Source organism: Penicillium crustosum (assembly GCF_028827405.1).
Source record: "Penicillium crustosum strain IBT 35664 chromosome Unknown utg000004l_segment0_segment0, whole genome shotgun sequence".
Taxonomy (NCBI): domain Eukaryota; kingdom Fungi; phylum Ascomycota; class Eurotiomycetes; order Eurotiales; family Aspergillaceae; genus Penicillium; species Penicillium crustosum.
The window spans coordinates 1,225,885-1,250,832 of record NW_026623125.1 but is presented as its reverse complement, the minus strand read 5'-3'; the positions used below and the strand labels follow the sequence as shown (position 1 = coordinate 1,250,832).

Here is a 24,948-nt window from a genome sequence, read left to right as displayed (position 1 = left end):
AACTTCACTACCGTCGCCAGGTTATGAGCTAAATGTATTCAGCATTATATAATTTTGCCACGTCGAATTTTGCCACGTCAGACCTGCATGGGAGTTCGCGCGCCAAGATCTGCAGCTCCTACAGTTCTATTGCAAAAGTCTGCGTACGGCCACCCCGTCAAATATATATCTCACTTACGCAACTTCAGCAAAACCACCATACTAACTTTAATTAATTACCATATCCCCGTTTTATATAGTAAAAATATGTAAAAATTTACATTATATAGGCAATTGAACAAAGTATTTAATCGATTTTTAATGTTTGGTATACCATCCATTTACATCAATTACAGCTTCAACCCTGTGCCCTATGCTAGAAATCAACCCATCAGAGTAATCCTGTCCTAGCATCGCCTATCCCACATGAACTAACTCTTAGAAATAATAAATTAGCTCCTCTTTGGTACCTTCAAATTTGTCAAGGTCCGGATCTAGGCGATCAATCATTTCTTTGAGCTTAGCCCATATATATTCAATAGGGTTTAAATCAGGCGAATGCGGCGGCTGTATCATAGTTTCAATTCCATTCTCCCATGACCACCACCGAACATTGCTCCCTAGATCATTATGGAGATATTATTCGACTTTAAGTATATTATAATATGATCTTTTTTCCATTTTTTATTACGGTGGTTAATAAAAAAGACCTATTAGTGGCGCTTCCCTTTACCAATTTTAATAGAATATTTATCCGACCAGATAATCTTCTTCTCATTATCCTATCTCTAATTTCGTCGCTCTAAAGCCCAAGTAAGACGTAGTGCAGTATACTCCAGTTTTAGAAATAGTCTTTTTTAGCTTTGTAATATCCGTATCCCGAGGATTTAATTATTCGAAGAAGGGTATCGTCATGCCCTAGATCAATGAGACAAGCCTCGACGTGGTGATTCCAGCGCGTGATTTCCTCGAATTGTGCCCACATAGCAACTTCCAGTACAGTGTCAACAGATGCAGTTGGGGGTGCTAGCAAATGGCGTGGGTTGCCTCCACTGAGAATAATAACGATAGCCCAAACCATGACCATGCAGAACTCTGGATGCCAGGAGTCCATGAGCCACCTGCTAGCCACTTCACGACCTAACGGACGAATAGCTGACCAGGCTCTTGAATGCAGACACGTATCCATTCCTGCGTTTCAATGTCATCGATCATATTGGCACACTCCTGATCAGCTAGAAGAGAGACAATCAAGTCGATAGTCTGACGATTTATGAACAAGGTAACGGGACATGGAGCAGCGCCAGTGTTAAACATTTCTTTTAGATTCGAATACCCTGAGATCCGGCAAAGTAAGACAATTGTTTCTTGCTTCTGCTGTTGATCGATTTTGTCTAAATATTTGCAAACATGGTTTAGATGGCTCACCCACTCGTGGATGGCGTAGTTATGCAGGGAGGACGGCGGGAAGGGACCATTCCCATTAGCTATTTCTGATAGACAAAAATTCAAAGCTTTCACGCTCATCTGTACGACGTCAACGCCAACAGGTGTCGACTCATCTCCTGCAGCTACTTTTCCATAGCTTGGGTTGCGAAGGTAGTCTCGAATTGAAGCGTGGGAGAAGACGACTTGGGTTGTAAAATCATCGGAATTGAATTGCTGTTCCTGTTCCTGCTCGCTGGAAGACTGAAAATTCTCAACCGATCCGTCATCTCGAGGTTGAGCAAAGCTGTTTCTTTTCCCACTGACTAAGTCTGCTATCGTCAAACCGTCCTCCCAGTTGAGCACAAAAAGCGAAGTATACCGTATACGCAATGCGTCCTCCAATCCCAGTTTCCTATAGTTGGTTTGCAACTCCACTGCTAGTATCTCGCCTAGCACATTCAAGCTCAACGGTCTATCTGAACATGCCACCCACCCTAGGATCGGTTGCCTCCTCCTCGTTCAGCCTGCTACTGAGTGTCTCCAGGACATGCTTCAGCATCATATCGAATCCCTTGAGTGCTTTGTGAAGGCTTTCAAGCATGGTGCTAACCCTGGTTCTCTCATTAAGCTCGGTCAACATCAGGTCGGCCCAGAGGAACATGCCCTTGGCCTTTTCTATTAAGGTATTTTCAATCGACAGGCACTGTAGTTTCGGAAACCGACTTATTGACCGGGACTTGGGGATGCCTTTCCGAACAAAGGTCGTGATATCCTCGATGTTCCTGTTGGCATTAATATGAATAGTTGAAATCGGTAGATCCAAAGCTTCCATCAGGTCGTCGTATATTTCTGGCCTCCCAAGCAGAACAGCTTTGATCGGAGGCTCGATAGGATCTAATTAGGTCGAGATGTTACAGTATGTTCTCTAGTGGCAGAATCTGGTATTCTGGTACTCACGGTGTAGGAAGTCCGAGGCTAGCCTTAAAAACCCCCGACGGTTCTCTTCAAAAGCTTCATCCACACCGCCAAGAACAATTATCACACTACCACTAACGTTTGCGAGGGGATTGAGATAATAATCCATAAACAAAACTATCCATGCAGCGTAAAGGGATTTAATGTCATCGGGTGAATGACAGTCGGCGTTGATATAATCCCTGTAGGAAGGATCGTTCTGATATATTTGGAACGCGATATCCCGCAATGCACGGTGGAACTTCCTTGTCTCGGAATCGGTGTGCTTGAAAAAAGAAATACCCAATTGAAGTGTAATTTGCCCGAATGGCGCGTTGAGGAGAAAGTTCTTGAACATAAGAGATGACGTTCTGCGCGATGAAGCTTTTGCCACATCCTGGACAATCTGACACCCACAGCAATGGGGTATCATCTGTTTCAACCTACGTGTGGAATAACAGCTCATTTCGGACCCAGTCCCCAGTGCCTGGAACCCTTCGTTTGCCAATATTTTGATACGTGTCGAGGGGATGGACAGAGGGTTGCTTAATCCCCTTGATGCACTCAAGATCACTTGGGGAAGGGGCTATGCGGTGGGTTGGCTACTTTCTAGAATTACTGGCATCATTGTATCCGGGAAGCACGCCAAGAAGCGTTTTTGTGTAAACTACTGCAGTAAGAGCAGCGTATCCCTGCTATCGTTTGCTTTTATGCGAGTCGCAATAGTCGCAAATTCCCCGGATAACAAGACACGGCAACTTATCCATCAGCCCAGCAGCTTCCATTTAGAAACAGAAGATATGCATTTCCTGTGCCAGAGCATCTCTTGTCTTGGGGTCTTTCATAACTTGATTCCTAGAAGCAATTAGACCATGACGGATCATTGGCTTCCTAGGATCTCGCGGGTTACAAACGTATAACTGTGCCTGATCGCATGCTAAGCAGTCCGTATCTTCACTTCTAAAATGGTTGTAGGTTGGCTTAAAGAGGAAGTCGTTCTTCTCGTGTTTTTGAAGTACATCTGATACTGTGTCCTCAATCTGAGTATCGGTGAACAAATATCGGGGAGGCTTGTTGAGTGACCCAGTTCTCTAAAAAGATCAACCATAAAGTGTCTTTCCATAGTCGCATTGGATGACACCCCCAAAGGTAGAAGCAGAAGTCGGTGTACTAGCAACTACATCTCCAAGGCGGATATCAGTCTTTCTACTCGACACACCACCCCCGATGTCTACCATAAGTCCAAACTCGAGAGAGGGGAAGGTCTGCAGCATTTGGTTAAGCAAAATCGACGCATATGTAATTCCATAGACACCTGTGGGAAGACGGGCAATAAAAACATGGTGACCATTAACACTCTCAAGTATATAGGCGTTATGGTCGGTTTGTGGCTGGCATAATGCAGGATGCACTCTCTACAACATAAGCTTTGCCGCTGCCATTTGTAGTGGCAAAGCACATATCCATGGGACCGTGTAATCATCATGCGTGAAGGCTATGGTAGGGTTTTGTAAATGAACCCAAGAATACCTTAGTCAGGATCTTCCACCTGATACAATAAGAGAGCATGTTGGGACATTCCCAGGTGGAGGCTCACCAGTCATGTGACGAATATCACCGACGATCGCCTGCTGCCCAATTCCGCCCAGCTTCTGGAATCATCACCCTACGTGTAGTTATCGCGCTCTTATTTTAATCTTCCCAGCCCTACCACAACCAAGTTATCTATACCTTATAATCCTCCCGCACATTTGTACGGGTACATACGACCATAGGGTGTGGAAAACAGGGCTTCCCGTCCGCTCAGCCGTACTTAAGCCACACGCCGGTGAGTTAGTAGTTGGGTGGGTGACCACCAGCGAATCCTCACTGTTGTATGTTTTTGCTTGTGTCTTTTGTTTGATTCATTCGGAAATCCCCTCTTCGATACTGGATGTTGAAGACCTTTTGGCTTAATTCATCCAAACATTGGAAAATCTCTCCCTGTCATTTCCAGACTTCTTGACCGGCTATTGGCAAGCCTGCATGAGGGTGGTTGAATCTTTGCGTCAGGAACCTAATGCAGAAGCGGTCATTGAAATCCTTGACACTGGAGTCATTTTGTGTAAATAATAATGTAAATTGAAGTAATTAATATGTCGTTCAACGATGCAATATTCCCCCACCAATCTCACCAGGGGCTTTGGCTAGCTCTGAAGATTGATCAATTAAATGGAAATATGAGGAGTACTCTGTGCGTTGAGGATATCACAGCTTGTGCTCGAGATCATCACCTAATAATATAATGGCTTTTTCACTTTTCAAAATTCCCCCTCCTGTAGTACTAATACCTTCATCCATAGTGGAGATAAAGGCTTGGCCGAGCATGTTGAGAGAGCCAGCGCCAATCGAATTCACCTCAATTGCATGAGTAACTAGACACCCATGAACACAAAGCCTGATCAGATGGATTTTCCCGTCAGAAACGGAAACAGGGGTGCCATCTACTCCCCGTGCCTCCATAAAATTTGAATCGAATACATCTCCTGGCTCGAAGTGTACCATTTCGTAGTGACTGCCATTAGGGGGTATGCAACGGGCGCGGAAATAGAATGCGTCTGTCAGAAGACGGTTCAAAGCCTCTTTTATGTCCTTTTCTGCATCTTTTACTTTGCTCTCATCGAGCAATGAATTGCAAAGACTGAGAAATTTGCATTGGGCGTTTTCCACTTGGGATTGAACCCAGCAATCGCGAAACTGGTGGTTCCGTTCCAACATCACCTCAATGGCAGCTCTATGAAAGCCTTCAATGGTACCCTGGGCAACTTTATTTTATTAGGTTGGGGTAATGAAGTCTGACGTGGCCATTAAAAACTCACAGCTTTTTTGAATGATCTCTTGATAGCCCCTCAACATGTATCCCTCTCGAGCAAGAGCCTCCCAGCAGCCTGCATGAAACACCTGATCTCGAAGAAATCGAGAAATAAGGGCACACATTGCCAATTTGGGGTACGTTGAGAGTAGATCCATTGTACCAAATGTACCTTCGACTAGAGAGTCAAGCTTCGTCTTTCCTCTGGTCGACATCCCTAATCCCGCTATATTAGGGCCAGACAAACATTGCACAAGGACGCGGGCAGCTCTGCACGTATTCGTTTCAAGTTTAATCATCTCCTCCGAAAATCTTGTAGACATAATGTGGCCAGATTTGAAGTCTTTCAAGATGCTGTTTAATCCCTCCATCGAGTTCAGTTGTTCTGTGAGACACTCATTCTGTTTAATCTTCTCCCCAATTTCGCTGTCTTTTCGCTCAAGCTCCGCGTTCAATTCTTTAACGCTGTCCATATCCCCAACGGGGTAATTTGCTTTGGCGTTTTCCTGTTTACGGTACCATTCCAAATATCCGTAAAGCTTTGAGTTTTCATCCTTCAAGATTAAAAGTTGGTCTTCCAAACTTTTTAACATGTGGCTGTGCCGCGTGGCTAAGAGACCAATCTGATGCTTGAGAAGCTTTACTTCACATGATGGCTCGTCATCGCCCTTTGAAGGAATGCTTTCGATAGCCGGTACTAAACTACCAGTGTTGTCATTGGTATCCTTTCGATTTGATGTGAAGGTGGCTGCTTCACAGACCAAATCTGCCTTTTTGCGAATGGGTGGCTCGATCTTCAAATTAGAATCAGCGGATTTGATCTTCGAAACGTGCCCTCACCTGGGCCATCTATATCGGTAAGCGCCCCCTACCTCTACCGCCAAATTCCGCCTTTTTCGGCTCTTAGGTGTTTCCTGGTCGTGGAGGGGGTCATTCCTTTCGCCACCATAGATCTCAGGCTCCGGAAACCGCGTGGGTTTAGTTCGACTTCGCTTGTTGGTCAAGATGAGGGCGAGATCATGATCTTCAGTTCGTGGCGGTGGCACTGGGCTGGTATCCCAGTGCCATTTCCCCCATTTACTATACGAGCCGGCTGAGTTTCCCCTCGATGAGGAACGTGTACATGGTGGCTGACGATTCATATTGAAAAATATGCACTGTGGGAGCAAGCCCTGAGTTGCTGATAGATGGACTGCGACCGTGAGGGCGACGTGGTAAATCATCCGCCCCAGTAGGACAATCGGACTTCTTGATAATATGATTTGTTTAAGGTCAAGCAATGGGCATGGTTGCAAGTTATTTAGGAATAGGGAAGGGGTTTATTTCTTTTTCGCCCCCGATGAGGATGAAAGGGAGTGTTGGGGGCCAACAAGGTGGCGCAGTCAACTTGCGTTATTGGTGAAACTAGAACCCTGCTAGCGTGAAATTCGTCAGAACGCCTTGCAATCTGCCCGATGAGAGGATATTCGTTGAAGGCTGCTGTGCTCTTGGTCGCATTTTCCTCACGTCCTTCCATAACGGCCACTCTACAACTCGCCAAAATGGCTCCCAAGCGAATCCTGTCTCAGGATATAGCCCAGAGGAAAAGACAGGCTCGACAAATCAATGACACGAATGAAGGTCTAGTCGCGCCGACTACGTCGGGACGTGACATGGTCAGCCCTCGGTCTTCGATCCCCACGAAAACTGCGAGCGCGGGTGACAAAATGAGCCCCGGACCAAGGTTTATAATTGGCCTCGATTTCGGAACAACCATGACATCAGTTTCATACTACAAGCTCAAGTCTGGGAAACGTCCACTCAACGTGGGTCGGAATGCAATCAAGTCCATCACTCATTGGCCAGGGTCAGGTCGGGATCAGAGTAGAGGTGAGGTTCCAAGTGAGATATTCTACCTGGGGAGTAATGAATACCATTGGGGCTATGAAGCACGCAGGCACTTGAAGCATGCGCACTCGACTGGAGCATCTTTAAATGCCTCCAACAGGCTGATCAGACTCACTAAACTCATTCTGGAAAATCCTGGTCCAGATTTGGGAAGGAATGATGCATTGGGCGAGGTGAAAGAGACGCTCAGACATTTGGGGAAAACGGTAGAAGATGTTATTACGGACTATTTATTTGAAGTCTTTTGTTATACCAAAGAGCATTTGAAAGATCACGAAACATTTCGGGAGACAAGCCCAGTGGAATTCTCCCTGGCTACTCCCGCCGGATGGGCCATGCGAACCTCTTGGTCCATGCAAGAAATAGTGAGAGCAGCCGCAGTGAGAGCTTCACTATGTCAGCCATCTGAAGCGCTAGACTTGTTCATAATTAATGAGCCCGAGGCAGCTGCAGCCTTTGCGCTTGACGTGATGATCGGTACCAAGCGGTTACAGGTATGCGGATTTTTCAGTCCTGTCGTATCAGTTATAAACAAACTAACCATTCACCTCCAAAGAAAGGGGAAACATTCTTGGTGTGCGATGCTGGAGGAGGCACAGTGGTAAGATAAATAAGGGAGTACAATACCAATTACGACTAATTTTTCCAAAAGGATTTCACCACATATACCGTAAAGGAACAAAACCCACTTCGCCTGGATGAGGCAACTGTCCCAACCGGTAAGGGCCATATACTTTATTCAACGTATTTCAGCTGAAGCTTGGAATAGGTGCAAATTGTGGTTCCACTTGTGTCAACCGGGCCATGGAGAAGGACCTCCAAGATCGCTTCAATTCTGACTCAGAATCTGACGCAGTCCTCTCCGCGAAGGGAATTTCAACCGAATATCAACTTTTCCACAATGTTTTTCGAAAGTTTGAGGAAGAGCTGAAGCGTAATTTCGATTCTAGTCGCGGCTTAGACGGGTACGAATATCTCGACTTCCACGGATTAGAGCCAAATCTACAAGCCGGATCTGAGGGCGCGATTAGCTTTGAAAGCAACATGATTAAGATCCATAGGTTCTACATCCCATTTGATCTATTCAATCATATTGTCCCTGGGTTACTGATTGACGACTTTGTTATAGGAGTGGGGTGGAGCAATGGTTTCAACCAAGCCTGAACGATATTGCGCGCTTAATCCAAGAACAGCTTGATATCTCCGCAGAGAAGAAGCTGTTATTACAGGTAAGCTACTTTCTGTAGCCTGACTGGGAAACAAGTTAATAAAATTTTACCCTTTCATAGAAAGTCATCTTTGTGGGTGGTTACTCGCAGTCCAACACATTCCGACATTTCATGGGGGAAAGGTTTCAAGGCCTCCTTCAATTGAGCTATCCAAAAGACAGGTCAGCTTACCAATACTCTTTGCCAACATGAATACTAACTTGAGGGATTTTTGCAGCGGATGGGAAGCAATTGTCTCTGGTGGAGCTGTTTACCGTGCGATAGACAAAAGCAACGGACCTCGCCGTAACATCCTTGCAAATATTGGTATCCTACAAATTGAGCCACAAAACAGAAAGCTTGTGGCGCACCGAAACATTGTTCCCTACTTTAACCCATGCGACGAAAAGTACTACATTGACAACTGTTTGAATTGGATTATCAAAAAGGTAAGAGCCTTGTCCATATTTTCTCGCCCTTCCATATTGACCTAGGAAAGGGTCGCGAGGTGGAATTTGACGAAACTTTCATGGAAACGTATTTCCAGATTATCGAAGAAGGCCAAGATCTGGAAATCAGGCAAAGACTCTTTAATTCAGAAAAGAACGATATCAAGGACCACTATCAGTTAGAGCACGAGATGAATAGAGGAGGTATGTCTATTACGGGGACCTTCACTCATTACATTGTCTAGTTTTGATCATTGGCTTACTTCAGTTAGTTTCTCAATCTGCTGCCCTGATCGTGGTAGATCTGACAGGGTTGATGGACCAGTACCCATTGCAGCTGAAGGAAAATGCGGGGAACAGATATTATGTAGTCTGGTACGATATTATCGCACGCCTTACTGGTCGTAACCTGGAGGTCTCATTGAGGTATCCTGCAGGCCAAGAAGTCCGAGGGTCTGCCCAGATTTGCATTGCGGCATCGTTTCGACCAGGTGTAGCATGAGCACCAGGATCCTGTTCTCAGCATGATTAGATTTGCTTTGTTTTTATTCTGACTGTCAATCCTACCTACCTCCTATGTCCTTTGTCCTTGGTTTGATTTTTCCCTTTCATTTTTTTTTTTTGCCTGTGGTACTTTGGCTTTTCATAAGTCGTTTATCTGTAGAGTGTATCTAAGCAATATCCTAGGATCTGAGATACGAGTATACTTCTCTTGTGCTAATATCTAACCTGTGCATTTTCCTGACTCTTCCTCCCGATCTGATTTTCTTCGTTATAGAGTATAAGAGTATATAATAATAACCAAGGAGGTAAGATGATTAAATAAGTTGCAAGTTGGCCCGGTGTATCCTTGAAATTTAAAAGAAGAACAAGAGATTTTTTGTAAGCGTTGCTACTGCCATTCTATCCCATTGTCGCACTCGACCCGGAGTATCAAAACTGCTCAGAAAATAGGATGTATAAGGACTGGGCCTATCGGACTCTTCAAATTCCGATTTCTTCATCTGATGAGAGGACCATGGGCGATGACGGTCTGTCCCCCGGTCGATGATTTCGCTGCGTTTGCTCAGTTTCTAGAAGCTGTATCCATCGAGCAAAAGAACGTGAGTCCCTCTTTGAGCTCCACTTTCCTTTTGGCTTCACTGGGCTGTTCATATGGCAAAGTTTGTCTTCGTTCCACTGACCAGAGCGTAGTTGTATTGTCTTGAAATATGGCGCATCCCTTGACATTCTATCAAGCAGATCAGGTAGATCTCCAAGATCATCGGATCCATTGACAATGTAAAGGCAATGCTTTGGGTATTCTTCACTCTGATACCAGCCGTCGACTAAAACTCCCTTCTTTTTCTGATCAAGGCCCAGAGGGGGAAGATGTGGCCATATGGCAATCTCTGCTTCTCTCTGTTGAATAAACTGTTGGCATTGAAGACGTGAAAAACGTAGATAATCGTCCTGTGGCTCTCGTTGTCCAATCTTGTGAGATTCATAGACAGAGACCACAGACCTTATGAGTTGAGATGACTTTTCCACTCGAAATCCAGCTTCTACTCCACTGGATCTCGTCACTATCACCTTGCATTGACTCCTGCTGCTTTTCCTGTGGAAGCTGCTTGTCATGCAGAGCATAGAGACAACTGCAGTCAGGTTTTCCATAATAGATTGTTTCATTATACGACCAAGAAGAGTTTCGATGGCGTTTTTCCCCACTTGCGGGTGTTGCGTGAAATCAGGAACATCAACATGCCCAAGTCGGTAGAAGATAATGCGCAAGGCACTTTCGGTGATAGAAAAGCAAGTGAGTTGTCGGATTGGCTCCCACATTTCAGATACAAACATGTGAATAGCAATATTGAGATAAAAAACCTCGTCACGCCTGAAGTTCTCGCGAGTCGGCCGAGGCTCCATAGTCCAGAAGTTTTCTAATGTATCAATGGTCTCCGCATTTACCCTCCATGATCCAGAAAGGCATTTCAGGGTATCAGAAAGCCAAACGTTTGCCTCCTTAGCAGATGGGAATGAGAGCAAGAATGTATCGACGTCATTTTCGGTGATTTGTAGGCCAAGATACCGCGATTCAATCACCGAGGCATCTCGAATAACGCCTTCCTGACAAACAATATTCAAGTAATTCAAATCTGGAGATTCGCCACAAGATGACGCCTGGGTTGCTTGAATATCAGTTGACGCATTCACCCAGCTTGATATTCTCCTAGACATCGTAGAAAAGACGTCCGGGTCGGGTGCAGTGATATCGCCTGTTGCCAAGACATCCAACTCGCCCAATATTGCCGGGCGATAGACGTCGCGTGCCCAATCGAAAATATAGTCGACAATTAGTAGAAGCTGCAAAGACCCATTCAAGCCACAAATATCACCATGCCACAAATCAACAATAGTCTAGAATATCTTAGTCCGCAGTAATTGACCCCCAAGTGTCCGGGTAATGAGAATCGCTTACGTAGTATATCTCTGGGTTTACATTGATATCCGGCTGTGTCTCAGGGAACCCCGCAGAGATATCCCAACTCTCCCCTCTCCAATTCAAGAACCACACGAGGGGACCCGTAGACCATTGCGTGTCATCTCCTGTCGCCGCTCGTAGATCATACTGCAGTTTCAAAAGCCGTTTTATGCAGAATGCCGTTTGCATGTCTACCTCTGCTCGACCTGCGCTATTGCTCGGCTTCGCTTCCATGATGAGAAATGGGTATAGTAATGGCTCGCCCTCGGGACCGAATGGGCTGTATTCTATTGTTTCACGTAGTGTTCGCCTGGTGGAGGTCATCAGGCTTCGCGAGTCGGTGGAATCCAGTAGTATTTTGAAGTTATCGGTCTGTTTGAGCCCATAGACACGATCGGGGGCTTCATACTTCTTCAGTCTTCCTGGTTGGGCAGCAATCTCTAACGCAGGATAATGTTTTATTGCTGCCTCGGCCCGGTTTGAGAAGAGCATATTGATACCAACATCATCTCTATTATCGGCGTCAGTAACCAGAAACAACAATCTAAGAAGATGCCAGCACATACTGATTCTGCCCCCAACCCCTTAGACATTGGCATGGCTTACGTTTACGACGTCGAGCTTCCAGTGACTCCGTCTGCGTGTTAACGATGTCCGTTGCTGCAGGAATCTCGGACTCCCAAAGTCTTTTGCGGCATTGGGTACTGAGAATTAATTAGATATGTACACTGAATCAGAAACGAGACTCTGGGGGGTTTTCCTCACCAAGCCACCTCTACTGAGAACCGATGCATAATTTCATTTTCGATAGTGAATCTCCATGTGCTCTCATTCCGTTGCCCCCTCATACATTCCTCGGCTAGCTTCGAAAGACGCACAGCACGGTTCCGAGTGGCATTTCTCCAGGGCTTTTCAAGGGTATCTATAGTAATACTTTCCATAAATTCATGAAACCTTCGCCTGCCTAGCTTCTGCACATCCGAGAACAACCTCTCGTGAGCGCTTGGCCATCCATTAGACTGCACTGGACCCAGGAAATTTATGTGTAAATGCTTTGCCAAATTCCACCGATTTGCATACTCAGTGGAATTCATTTGTGCCAAATGTCGAAATCTCTTTCCGGGGGGACGTTGGGAATGGAAATAGACCCCGCACCTAAAATCGCCGCAGGACAACCCCTACGACTACCGGACTTTTGTGTGGGTAAAAATAGAAACTACAACCTAGCGGGCATACCACCCCAATACCTGGAAAATGTATGGATCTGTACCAATGAACAAAAATTTTCATTTTGCATCGAGTTCATACCCATTTTTGCATTAAATGGTGCCAAAAAAAGGAGCAGAATCCAGAAGATGAGATTCCAAAGGCTATCCAAGCCTACTATCATGTGTGAAACAACCCAACGATTGCTCTACTGGCGCAAGAATTCTCGGTTCCGTACTCGAAGCTATACGCCCGCATTCACGGTCGCAGGACTCATTACCCCGAAATCTGTGATATTAGCTATATATTTCGAAGTTGGGTTATAATTAATAGTATACCACTCGTGACAAAGCAAGATTAGAGTGATAAAATCTGAGGGGAAACGACGGCCACTTGTAGCCTTTTTTAATCGTTATTATTGGAAATGTGCCTTTTACTATACGTGCTCAATATTGGGGTGAAGAACATTCAGGTGGGTGAACATCCGCCCTAAGTCCCCTGAATAGAGCGGCGAGGACATGCTGTTGTATGTTTTCGTTTTTTTTTTTTTTTTTTTTTTTTTTTTTTTTTCTTTTCATGCCTTTAGTAGGTCCCTCTTGCCGCCCACGGCTACTCTTTAGTCCCTTCAGCTCATTCACCTGAATGCCCTGAATATCACTATTCTACACCTGAATATCCTGCGTGCCCCTGAACCGCTGACATGTCCTTCTGTTGGGGTGAGTGATCACACGTGACCCCATATCCCAAGACTATAGGTTAGATAGCTCTCTCTGTTCCTTTCTCCTCTTTTCCTTAGAGTCAGTCAAGCCAGTTAGTTCAATACAAGGTATTACTTTCTATCTTCAGAGCTTCTTCTCCAAGACCTTCCCCTCTCGTACTGATTTTTTTTTCTTACAGGCGTGTTGTTGTGATCACAACTCTCTGGTATGAGGTCGGGACCTCACCCTGCAGCCTGCAGGCGACTGTTTCAGCGGACTCAACCTTTAGTAGCCCTATGCAACTTGCCTCTTACAAGCGCAAATTGCGACTAAAGCTTAAATGCTAATTTATAGAGTCTAACAATGGATTGCAGTGTCACCTCTGAATATATCGCATACCATCTCTCTACTCTCCCACCATCTCACTCACTCAAATGGGTCAAGAAATGACGTGGCGCCCCATCGGAGTTTATGCGAGAAACGAGGCGGTGACTTGACGCCTGGACAGGGGTTGAATTGAGTGAATTTTTTGAATAGAGCCATGAGAGGGGTGTATTTTACCACTAAGAACTGGTTGATTCAGCGACGGTCTCCGACTCCCCTAGTTAGTCATATGCTCTTCTAGTGGTAAACCGGGGTCACCTCGGAACACCCGTGTCGGCACACGCTAATACGAGCCTTTCGGGCTATGAGACGCTCTCAACGGCAATTTCCGGCATAGTCCTTTAATCACCTCGTTTTGTCGGATTGTAGAATGCTGGTACATGCTAGTATTGAGATGTCCCATTGAGATTCATTGGTGTATTGTTGTTAGCTGGATCTCGCTGTTGCAGCATGATCAGACTTTGAAACCCGTTCCTATCCCAAGAGACTCCGTTTACCATACAAAGACACAGAGAATCTTGAAAAATACCACCTCTCAGTTCTAGAGGTTCCTCAGTACTAACTGGCATGTACGGATATCCCACGACTCATTAGATAGGAATTTGGTATATTTGCTGTTACGGTTGCGTAACACCGTGTACCGGCTATCTATGGGGTATTTTAACTGCCCATGATATTCGTTGTTTCTTCAATCAATTAGGTCCCCATCCAAGACCTCTTTCGCCCGATCAGCTTACTATGCCGCGGCAACGACTAGCCACGACATAATTGAACGAAAGATGGCATGGGGTGGGGCCCCGCCAATTCAGAAAGATTAGATTAGCCGCCACCTTAGCACCTTTGCATTGGCGATGATGCCGATGGCGGCGTAACAACGCAGCAGAGCTAGCCTTTGTTCTTGTATATAAGCACCCACCATCACGTAGGTAGCCATCTTATTGTGTCCGAACAAAGTTTCAACACATTAAGATCTTACAAGGTATTAGGGTTCCTCTTTTGTCATTTCTGGGTAAAGCTTGCTGATATAAAGACCTATTATAAATACTAGACAGCCTTACGTCCGTTTACCCACATCATCCTAGACTGAAACAAGACAAAATCATGGACTACTCGGCCTACATTGAGTCTTATAACACCGCAAATGCCGAGCGAGCCACGGCCCTACGGTTTTTCACTGAAGATGTGGTTCTGGAAGACGGGAAGAATCAAGTGAAGGGACGTGAAGCAGTCATTAAGCAATTGGAGGCAGCCCATGTTGGAATCAGTGAATCGCTCCACATTATTTCCTGGGCACAGGCTGGAGAGACTGTACTAGCTGAACTTGACGGGCACTTCGTTAGCCATGAGGATACACCTGATCATTTTTTCTACCCATTCAAGAAGGATGAAAAGGTGCGTTTTCGGTTCATGGCGGCATATACCTTGGCTGGGGGCCGGTTCTCGCATATGCGTATCACGTATTGGCAGTCCCCCTTGTCTGATGAGTAGCTAGAAAGTGGTCAGCCAATGGAGAGCGTATTTCGTGAAAATACCCTAAAGCCACAAATGTCTTGCTAGTGATGTTCTCAACGTTATGTCGTCTGCATTCCTTTTCTGTTATGCGCCCCTAGCCTATGAGGCTCTCATGTATACTGGATTTTCTATTACTCCGATAAGCTGGATGCTACTAATTCATGAGTAAGCCCCTGTAACCGACCTCTTCTGTAATCTTCTAGGTTAAGATATTTCACAGCTCATTGATGCATCAATGCTTTGCACCAGCAGAAGCTATCTGCTCTTCGCCCATCATCTAGCCAGAGATTTTATAATAGCCTGGATTGCAGTCGTAGGGGCTGGAGTAGTGTCCTGCATCCTATTCTCCACGCCGTTGTGAGATTAGCCACATCCGACTGTCAGCACGTAACAGGGTACACTTTTTCTTTTGTTTGAATCTACCAATATAGACTCTACTGATTCCTGAGACTTGATCATTGAGGGTGTGAGTGCTTCACCCACTCTCGGTACTTCAACGAGTGACTTAGCCAATATGAGTGTGTAAGTACAGGAATACATTAAATATGATATACCGCGATAGATGTAGGGCCTATGCCTCAGATCTGTGTATTACCTACGGGTGATGAAAGATGAGATGACTTCATTCTTGCTCAACCGCCTTTTGTCTTGCATTAGAACCAACTACAAGTACTTGTGAATTACAGTCGGGCCAATTCCGTGCATAGTTTTTTTAATGTTCGTATAATCTTTAAAATATTGACATGTGACATGAGCACTGGATATCAAACGAAGCCGTTAGCATCAAGTTCTTTGACACCTCGCCACAGCAAGGAAAATGTGATCAAATTGTGACTATTTTCTAGGATTAAAGATGGAAATATGCCGTACTAGGATCTGTGTTTGTGATTGGCTATCATGAAGGGCGAAAGTCCTAGCGACTAATAAATGGCTTTATGGCTTGGCTAAACCAGTGAGAGGAGAGTGTGAGATGATCATGTCCTTCTTTGCGAAACGGTAAACGAATCACTGACATCAGCTACTAACGCCAGGCAATGAAGTTGAAGTAACTGATGTGTAGTGAGAATAATGGCTCATAACCACGTAAGCACAAACTATTGTACCAATGGTTGCTATGCTCATGACAGCGGTCAATGCCATTTTCATTTTCGTGATCCGATTCACAGATTGACTATCCAGGTGTGGATAGCTGGGTTGCTTAGGGTCCGGTAAGACGGACTGCAGCCAGAACATAAAGCGAAACATCAGAACAATAAAAAAACCAAGCCATTTCTTGCGGGGCCCGAGGCGATGCCGTTCCACAGTCCGGTCAGGCAAAAACGTGATGATGATTTCATGGCCAACAAAATGTAGCGGCTTCGGAAACCACCGCTCACAGAATTGTTGAATCAAAGCGCTAGATGCTAGATGACCCTTTTCTGTTGACTTGAATGGGCGGTGGTTGAACCAATTTGCGTACTCAACCATCCCTTGGAAGTCCTCTGGGAATCCCGCCACTGGTCCACTTTCCTTCAGAAAGAGATTGAAAAGCTCCTTACACCAACGATTCCAGGCAAGTTGCATTTGTGGCGAATCAGCTGGGAGACCCAATCTCTGCTTCATGTTGTGTCCGAATAAGGCCATCTGCACACAGGGCATAATGAAATCGTCGTCATTGTCCCACCTCCCCGGTAATCGCTTTGCAAGCCTCATGTGTGTGTTGTTCAAACTTGATACAGATTTTCTGACCCTCTCCGAACTAGGGCCATCGAGGAACCAAGGCGTAAAATATCGCACCGAGTCCACGAATCGTTCCTGTTTTCGGTCGAAGACCTTTTCGGTATGGACCAATGCCTCACTTCCCAGAGGCTCTTGAATGACGAGAATGAAATTGCTGACGTAACTGATATTGAGAACGAATTCGTTGAGCGTATAGTTCGCGAGAGTGCGGATAATCTCCTCCCATTCTGTCTCAGGGTTGAGGGAATCCAAGTAGGCCTGGAGCCATTTTGAGTTTCCTGCTTTGAGAGTCTCTATCTTTGCAGTAGCCATGGGAGGTTATCGAGCGTGTTGATGGTGACAAGGTTAAAACCATTCGATCGCAGGATATGATAAGGCTTCGCTGAGTCCCTGTAATTCAGTCTCTTCAGTCATATTTACACCTGGCGTGTGAAGTGGCGGTGGGGCGTGGGGCCCATTTGCTGCACCACCCGGCATAGCTGAACCTCCACATCGAGTTGCTTGTAGGGTTACGGCGCCACTCCACCACTCTGCCACTCCGTCAATCATGCCCTTGCGGATAGCTTGGGCCCACCACAACCGTGTTGGTTGAAGATAGAGATATAAATATATCTATCAGGAGCATTTCCGTAGTGTCCATCACACCTACCCTGCAGTCAACTCTTTTACTCGCTGTATAATCTAACCACAACCATGGTTGACCTGAAACGGGAAGTCGAGGCGAGATACGCAGCGCTTGTTGACCAGCCCCCACACACCGATGCCCAGGTGTCCATCATCAAGAAATATCTCGAACTATTCCTGGCCACATTCGTCTACTTTGACTATGATACAACACGCTCTTTGCTTCGCGGAGAGTATAAGCAACACAACCCCGAGGTGGGCGACGGTCCCGAGTCGATCATTGAATTCTCTGAACTGGCAAACAAGAAGATCCAGGGCTTGATTGGGAACGCAGCCGAAAGCCCCGAGATTAGATTCAAGCGGGTCCTTACGGACGGGGACTATATTGTTATTCAGAGCCATGTTGTGCGGTGGAAGGGGGACCTCGGTTTGAATGTATTCGATATGCTGAGACACATCGATGGAGAGTTTGTGGAGCACTGGGACTCAATCTCTGAAGTCCCCAGTCAATCGAAGAACAACAACGGGATTTTCTAGAGGGTCTTGTGATAAAGAGAGTCAAGCATTGGCCAACACATCACTTATTAGCTATTAGCATGATGATATGTAAGGGAAAAGCATTTCCGACCGAATATTTTGCTCATAAGAATGAGGAGGAGAATTATTCACAGCGCTCTCGATTTTGATGCATTTGTATGTGATCTTTAGGTTTGTGCTAAGGTATTTGGACCGGTTTACTCCAATTACATTAGCACAACCCCGCTCATTTCAAGGATTATGGGAGAGGCAGATTGGTATTTAGCATATCTGAGGCTTTCTGGCATCGCTCAATCTTCTGAATGCAATTATTTCCTTGGTAGCATAGCCCCTCTTACCGCATACAATACCGTAATGTATTAGTTTTGTTGAACATGCAGGCATGGATGTTTGACAGACTGAGCAGTCTTCAGATGATGTTTGGTGCTAAGGGTATTTAAACCCTTCATTTAATTAGTTCTTACAAATAACAACTCTTCTTCATCCATCTATCTCCCCACTGTAGTGCCCCCACTACAACAAGTTTGCTTTGAAATGTTCAGATTAAGCCTTCTTTGTGTTTCAGAACCTCAAAATATACCTACGGCTCAATGGATGGTGGACTTACTTCCGTACAAAGACTTCTATGCATACAGCAGACTGGAAATATCTTCTTGGTAAATATCACTCCTGTAAGCTGGTGATTACAGCGGGCACTCATATATCGAATTGTCGCGATTGCTCATGTCTTGACATTTGTTCCCTCCTTGTGAGACGGGCTTCGTACCAAGAGCCGGTGAAAGGCTTGTCCAAGTTGGGAGACATACTTGCTGAGTAGAAGCCTAATTGGCACTTTAGTGGTTTCTTTAACTCATTCTAGTATATTCCTCTGCCTACTTCCTGCCGTAGGCCGGAACTTGGATCTACCATTGTCGGTCAAGCTTGTTGCACCGGTTCCGCTTAGTTAAGCGGTGGTTCGCGGGTGCCACCTTTACTTTTACAGTGGGACCTCCGAAGTACTAGATTTGGTCGGGACTTTTCAGAGACCTTAGATTCTTATAACCTTTCAATTATTATATCAATTCTCCGTGATAATTAGCTACTATTGTAGGAAATTTGTCGTATAACCGTGTTAATAAGATGGGATAAGTATGAAAACGCCTAAAAAGTCCCCAGTGATCGTGTAACAGGTGATTTTTATAGAGCCGTCATCAGGTAAAGAGCTATATATATATACATCAAATCCCTTATATACTTCGAATCAAACGATACTGTGGCTGTCGCTATATTCTGAATCGTCGCATATATCACAAACCAGTTAATTTGTAGCCAAGTATAGCAGAAAGCTCAAAGTAAAAACAATGCCTGTCTGTATTAAGGACCCGAAACCACATCGTAGCGAAAATTTGTTGGCTGGCATCTATAGAAATTGAACTCTCTATATTTAGTCAAAAACAACCAAGTGACGTATGACCGCTGCCGTTGTCTAGACAATAAGCTGCCCTAGTGGGATTCACCTATCACTATGATAATCAAACCATAGTCGGATCATCTCTCCATAGTTTAGCATATCTTATAATACTGCCGTATATTTGAAATTTTTACATGAATGTACCATTATCCCAAGGAGATCCCCATATACTTACGAAGTTCAGTGAGATATCTAGTTCTTGTAGTACCATTTCATATATATATATATTAGAGTGTTTTTATTTATTTGCGTGTGCTTCAAACAACATGCATAAAATACGGAAGGGATTTTGACGCTAGAAGATCCCTGGGAAATAGCTGAATTCCACCAGGTCAGACGGTTGTTATACACCACCAGTGCCCCCATAAATTCTACCTTCCTCTCGGGATGGCTGTTTTCGCTCCAGTGGTTCTAGATGTAGATCCAGCTAGCTTGATCCAATTCGTTCCTTTTGCTGCTACTCCTTTGCTTCACATGTGCTGCAGACACTGACACTGTGAGAAAAGATCAAGAAGACCTTATCCTTGGTGGGACGCATGTTCGAGGAGCGAAATGGTATTGGCCTTTGTCAGGTCAAGCTCTTGAATATCGTATTTTGCGACTTCGGTGATACGGAAGGGGTCGGTTTCCGTTATCTCAGCCATTTGATCTGCTGAGTCTGCGACTGCAAGGCATACTCCGCCTGTGAACGGGAGTTTGCGAGCAAAAAGTAAATACACTTTCCGCTCATATTGCTCCTCTAACCAGGCTATGTGAGCCGGTAAATATTTCTCTACTTCTTCAGGAGAAGAGAGGTAGGATACAGTGAGCATAAAAATGCGCATTTTCCAGGTGTTTCATATACAGCAAGGGTGCAAAGACTTGAAGTGGGCTGGCAAAGTCAAGGATATAGGCGAGTATGGATTATCTATCAAGGTATGGACAAGGATGGACAACATGTACGAACTAAAATATACTACTCCTCGGTGGAGCACCACACCATCATCCAAACTCCCCACTTTCCATTCTACTGCCCCAACCCGCTGTTCTAAAGCCAGTTCGTGTCTTGTCCGTAATTATTCCCAGATCAGCCGATACTTTTACTAAACTACTGAAGACAAGGCCTCTATTAGAATCAAATAGAGTCTATCTTGAAAAAATGCTAGGAATCCCCATCGGATAGATCAGCTAGGGAGTCTCTACTACCAAAGCATTAATCAATCACACGCCGTAATGCCAAATTGCGAAGGAGGCAACTTTGGTTCTACGAGCATCCTACGTCTCGGGTAATTGTGTCAAAGATAGAGCTTCCGTCATGGTACTATAAGGAATAGACCCCGCCCATTCTTAACTTTTCTGTTTTAAATTTGCAGAACAGGCCAATGTGACGCGCCACAAATCCTAGCATGTGAAGCCGGGGCGACACGAAGCTTTGGTCACTATTTTCCTAGCTTATTACACTGCCTGGTTACGAAATCAAAGAATTTACATTTTGTAAGTCTTGATTGTTAATAAGTAATCTTGTTTCGATTTACGACATATTTGACGTAGTAATGTGGATTTACGCACGATCTTTTAGATGGAGAGACCAAAATGAACACATACGCCATATGCCGTTCGCTGAGAAATAAAAAATGTACCTGAAGAGACCTCGAGTGTAGCCTGTCTTATCAAGGCACCAATTGTTGCTGGGAATGGTAGGCTGTAGGCTGCCACATAGGGTATCAAGTGGGGCCCCACTTGGAAGTCTGTTCCGCAACACCCTGGTGTCAAATTGTAGCGCAAAAGAGGTTATGGACACCGTTGCGTATTGTTAAAACCCAGCGTCAACTTCTGTATGGCTGGGGGCTCAACTTGGAGCCACCCTTCTCATACGGGGCTTCGCCGATGGTTTTCATGTGACGTTAAGAGCCACTCCGTCCTCTCTACCTTCTCTTCACGTGAATACAGACTTTTCCAGAGCCATATTTCTCTTGCTAGATCTCTTGATGTCTCTGTCTCTCGGGTGTGTTCAGATATTGAAAATACCAGGGTGTTGGTGAACTCTCACGTCGTATTCGTACAGGTGGAGGCACGGCCGACAATCGCTACTTTGGCTTCGATATCACGAGCTTCCCTGCTTTACAAGTTTGTAAAGGACCTTCCGCGTTAAATTTGGAAATTGTATCGCGAAAATATACCGGAAGTTTAATTTATATCAACTTGAATGCTACATGATGTTTCATGTTGAGAATTTCATTTACCTAGAGTTTTATTTTCGGCCACTACACCCAAGACTGGTTAGCTGATTCTGCAAGTGAAGCTTGAACTAATGGCTTTGGGGAAATTTGACGGTTTGATTCGGCCCCTTGGGTGGTGAAGAGACCCACCATCTAGAAGGGAGCCGGCATCCCGGGCCGAGTAACCTCCAAAGTGGCTCGATGAGAGACTCGGAATAGTGAAACCACTCCGTGTTCTGCCTTGGATTCCGTATCAGTCAACCCCGTACGGAGTAGAACAAGCTTTATTCGACGTCACCGAGCCGAGTATGGCTATATAAAAGACGGCTTCTGTAGGGTTTATTCTTGCTTTGTGTATACGTTCATTCTCTTTCATTCAAACTTCAAGGCTGGTCTTTTTAGTTTCACTCTCTTACTTTGATTCCATCACATTCTTTTTGTCAAACTCGATACTCTCTTTCATACTTCGCAATGAAGTTCAGCAACATTGTTTTGGCTGCCAGCGCTGCTGCTGTGGCTTACGCATACCCCCTAGGAAAAGACACTGTTCCTACCGAGCAGCGCGCTAATCTTGAGAAGCGTGCTAATGGGTTCACTTGGTTTGGTGTGAGCGAGTCTGGTGCTGAATTTGGCGCCAATAACATCCCCGGTACTGCGGGCCAAGATTACTCCTGGCCTAAGACTTCCGAGGTTCAGATCCTACGAGATGCCGGCATGAACATCTTCCGTGTGCCCTTCTTAATGGAGCGTCTGGTGAAAAATGGTATTGCTGGTAGCCTGGATGCCACTTACCTAGCTGGCCTTAAGTCTGTACGTGATATCTCTCGTGGTCATTGATTTTCCCCTAGAGGTCTAACTGTTCCGTTCTATAGACTGTCAAGTTTGTGACGGATAGCGGTGCCTATGTCGTCCTGGACCCTCATAACTATGGAAGATAGTACGTATACTAAAACTTGAGCTTCCTATATTTGTTTCATACTAATACTCTATATAGCCATGGCAATATCATCACCTCGACCTCCGATTTCAAGACCTTCTGGAAGACCGTAGCTACGGAATTTCTCTCTAACGAGAAGGTTATCTTCGATACCAGTAAGCTATTACCCGATCCCAAAACTTGAACTATTGAATCTTTTATTAATATCGTCCCCCTAGACAATGAGTACCATGATATCGACCAAACCCTAGTCCTGAACTTGAACCAGGCTGCAATTGACGGAATCCGTGCTGCTGGCGCTATTAGCCAGTATATCTTTGTCGAAGGTAACGGCTATAGTGGTGCCTGGTCTTGGACTACCGATAACGATAACCTTAAGGCCCTTACCGACCCCCAGGATAAGATCGTTTACGAGATGCACCAGTACCTTGATACCGATAGTTCCGGTACCTCCGAGTCTTGCGTCAGTGCCACTATCGGCAAGGAGCGTCTCCAGTCTGCCACCGCCTGGTTGAAGAGTAATAACAAGAAGGGCTTCCTTGGCGAGTTCGCTGGCGGCGTGAACTCTAACTGTGAAGCTGCTGTCGAAGATATGCTCTCCTACCTATCCGAGAACAGCGATGTCTGGACGGGTGCCGAGTGGTGGGCTGCAGGTCCTATGTGGGGATCTTACATGTATAGCTTGGAGCCAAGCAGCGGCCCTGCTTACTCGACCTACTTGCCCATCCTCAAGAAGTACTTCGTCAGTGGCACTGCCTCTACCCCGTCATCTTCTTCGTCTGCCCCCACTAAGACCACCTCCAAGCCCGACACCTCCAAGCCCGACACTACTGGAGTGACCTCTAAGCACTACGGCCAGTGCGGTGGCATGTACTGGACTGGCTCCACTGCTTGTGAGAGTGGTACCACCTGCTCTAAGCAGAACCCTTACTACTCCCAGTGCCTTTGAAAGGTGGTCTCGAACGGATCAAGACAGAAGCTACAGGGGGGATTTCATCAATATTGTGGATTGGTGTGAGCTTTTTCTTTAAGTTTTGACTGTCCGAGTATATAGATCAAAACCGTGTACTTTCACCTGGGATATCCATGGATCAGTACTATGGATAATACCATACAAGAGTGGTGGTCTCAGTTAATCACTATCAGATTGGTCGAATAATAGATTTTCTGGCATTTTGCTCGTTGGAGAAATTCATATCATTTGATTCATACCATCCATTTATCGTACCGCAGATTTCGGTCAATTATGAGCATGGAACCGATCCAAATGAATCTATATTGTTAGATATGTAGGTGAACACCACATTCGACATGCTGTTATACGACTTTTTGGTTTAAATCTATTGTATGTAGGTGGGGGGTGGATGGTAGATGGCATACGAAGTTTAGCCAATGATATTCAATAAACACCCTACGTCTTTCAGTTATAATAAAAGAAAATCAAGCATTTGATTTTCTTTCACTTCTCATATTTCTGACAACCGATCGTTCAATCAACAGCTGCAAGTTTGCTTGCCGTTGGCCCTCGTTTCTCACCACTATGGACCTTATACAGCTCGTCGATGTCTTACAGACTATGTGTTTATTCTTATTTATTCTATTGTACTGATTGTAGTGGAAAGCGTTGTTAACATTGATTGTACTTCCGGTCAACTCCCAAATAACCGTTGGTTGCAGGTTATTTGTTGTTCATCAACATCATGTTTCTTCGACCAGTTTCTTTGCACTAAGCCCACATTTTAATTTGCATTCTAAATATTAATTATCCTTACCAGAGCCCACTTTTATCTCACGAGTCCCAGCGCCTCCATGCTTCATCTAGCGCAGATAGCGAATCGGCATCAGGTCCTATCTCACGAGAGGAAGAAACCTCGACCCCACAACCTGCACAACCATTCGCAGGTGCCAAAGTGGTCGATATACAACATCCGGCTCGAGAAAAAGACTACCTTTCCTTTCTATTGGCTGACACATGTCTTCCTCGGGTTCAAATGACAGTGGGAAAGAAAAAGGAGGGCCGCCTAAGAGAATCAAACTTGATATTGATAAACTCGCTGGAGGTCACCCCACTACTAACTCACCGGTAAGGGGCTTATATGCGGCAAATAGTTTGGTAGATGCTGCCCTGGTGAAAAAAGTGACCGCCGTTTTACGGTCGCGCGACCGGGGAGACAAGAGTAAGTGTGCTATATATAGGGTGAGAACCTTATGGGCCGCGGCGCTTGGCAGGTTGGCCCTATGGCGATCACCTAAATGAACGGCCCGGAGCAGCCCGCTAATCCCGACTCTCTGTACCCCCCAATCGCGTGCTCGTATCGCATAGAAAGGTATACTAAAAATAACTATAAAAAAAAGCGAGAATGACTTAGTATCCCCTCATCCTTTTTCTTCTCTTTGTTCTCACAAAACTCCTACATCAGTTGTGGATCCCCTAATTGTTAATAGGATGCCGACTACTAACTAGGG

The 24,948-nt window shown here is 45.3% G+C and overlaps 10 protein-coding genes across 10 annotated transcripts; 4 read left to right on the top strand and 6 right to left on the bottom strand.

Annotated features, from left to right (window-relative positions):
* Window positions 1-297: 297 nt before the first annotated feature.
* On the bottom strand, window positions 298-555 carry N7487_009532 (uncharacterized protein; the record flags this gene model as incomplete). Its single annotated transcript, XM_056877262.1, has 2 exons — window positions 298-386; window positions 450-555. 2 exons carry the CDS (start codon window positions 553-555, stop codon window positions 298-300), a joined length of 195 nt encoding a protein of 64 aa, XP_056725842.1.
* Window positions 556-1,119: 564 nt separating this feature from the next.
* On the bottom strand, window positions 1,120-2,719 carry N7487_009531 (uncharacterized protein; the record flags this gene model as incomplete). The annotated part of the gene is made up of 3 exons (XM_056877261.1): window positions 1,120-1,856; window positions 1,897-2,301; window positions 2,365-2,719. 3 exons carry the CDS (start codon window positions 2,717-2,719, stop codon window positions 1,120-1,122), a joined length of 1,497 nt encoding a protein of 498 aa, XP_056725841.1.
* A 1,889-nt stretch (window positions 2,720-4,608) lies between these two features.
* Window positions 4,609-6,354, bottom strand: N7487_009530 (uncharacterized protein; the record flags this gene model as incomplete). The annotated part of the gene is made up of 3 exons (XM_056877260.1): window positions 4,609-5,165; window positions 5,220-6,006; window positions 6,085-6,354. 3 exons carry the CDS (start codon window positions 6,352-6,354, stop codon window positions 4,609-4,611), a joined length of 1,614 nt encoding a protein of 537 aa, XP_056725840.1.
* A 399-nt stretch (window positions 6,355-6,753) lies between these two features.
* On the top strand, window positions 6,754-9,258 carry N7487_009529 (Hsp70 family protein; the record flags this gene model as incomplete). Its single annotated transcript, XM_056877259.1, has 9 exons — window positions 6,754-7,593; window positions 7,656-7,700; window positions 7,752-7,818; window positions 7,869-8,160; window positions 8,229-8,328; window positions 8,389-8,489; window positions 8,546-8,756; window positions 8,807-8,960; window positions 9,029-9,258. 9 exons carry the CDS (start codon window positions 6,754-6,756, stop codon window positions 9,256-9,258), a joined length of 2,040 nt encoding a protein of 679 aa, XP_056725839.1.
* Window positions 9,259-9,740: 482 nt separating this feature from the next.
* Window positions 9,741-12,311, bottom strand: N7487_009528 (uncharacterized protein; the record flags this gene model as incomplete). The annotated part of the gene is made up of 4 exons (XM_056877258.1): window positions 9,741-11,153; window positions 11,215-11,728; window positions 11,784-11,921; window positions 11,983-12,311. 4 exons carry the CDS (start codon window positions 12,309-12,311, stop codon window positions 9,741-9,743), a joined length of 2,394 nt encoding a protein of 797 aa, XP_056725838.1.
* A 2,295-nt stretch (window positions 12,312-14,606) lies between these two features.
* N7487_009527 (nuclear transport factor 2 family protein) lies at window positions 14,607-14,993 on the top strand (the record flags this gene model as incomplete). The annotated part of the gene is made up of 1 exon (XM_056877257.1): window positions 14,607-14,993. The coding sequence occupies one exon, from the start codon at window positions 14,607-14,609 to the stop codon at window positions 14,991-14,993; it is 387 nt and encodes a 128-aa protein (XP_056725837.1).
* A 1,038-nt stretch (window positions 14,994-16,031) lies between these two features.
* N7487_009526 (uncharacterized protein) lies at window positions 16,032-17,048 on the bottom strand (the record flags this gene model as incomplete). Its single annotated transcript, XM_056877256.1, has 1 exon — window positions 16,032-17,048. The coding sequence occupies one exon, from the start codon at window positions 17,046-17,048 to the stop codon at window positions 16,032-16,034; it is 1,017 nt and encodes a 338-aa protein (XP_056725836.1).
* A 381-nt stretch (window positions 17,049-17,429) lies between these two features.
* On the top strand, window positions 17,430-17,897 carry N7487_009525 (nuclear transport factor 2 family protein; the record flags this gene model as incomplete). The annotated part of the gene is made up of 1 exon (XM_056877255.1): window positions 17,430-17,897. The coding sequence occupies one exon, from the start codon at window positions 17,430-17,432 to the stop codon at window positions 17,895-17,897; it is 468 nt and encodes a 155-aa protein (XP_056725835.1).
* Window positions 17,898-19,865: 1,968 nt separating this feature from the next.
* N7487_009524 (YciI family protein) lies at window positions 19,866-20,171 on the bottom strand (the record flags this gene model as incomplete). The annotated part of the gene is made up of 1 exon (XM_056877254.1): window positions 19,866-20,171. The coding sequence occupies one exon, from the start codon at window positions 20,169-20,171 to the stop codon at window positions 19,866-19,868; it is 306 nt and encodes a 101-aa protein (XP_056725834.1).
* Window positions 20,172-22,016: 1,845 nt separating this feature from the next.
* N7487_009523 (Glycoside hydrolase superfamily) lies at window positions 22,017-23,431 on the top strand (the record flags this gene model as incomplete). Its single annotated transcript, XM_056877253.1, has 4 exons — window positions 22,017-22,355; window positions 22,418-22,482; window positions 22,540-22,637; window positions 22,701-23,431. 4 exons carry the CDS (start codon window positions 22,017-22,019, stop codon window positions 23,429-23,431), a joined length of 1,233 nt encoding a protein of 410 aa, XP_056725833.1.
* Between the last annotated feature and the right edge of the window lie 1,517 nt (window positions 23,432-24,948).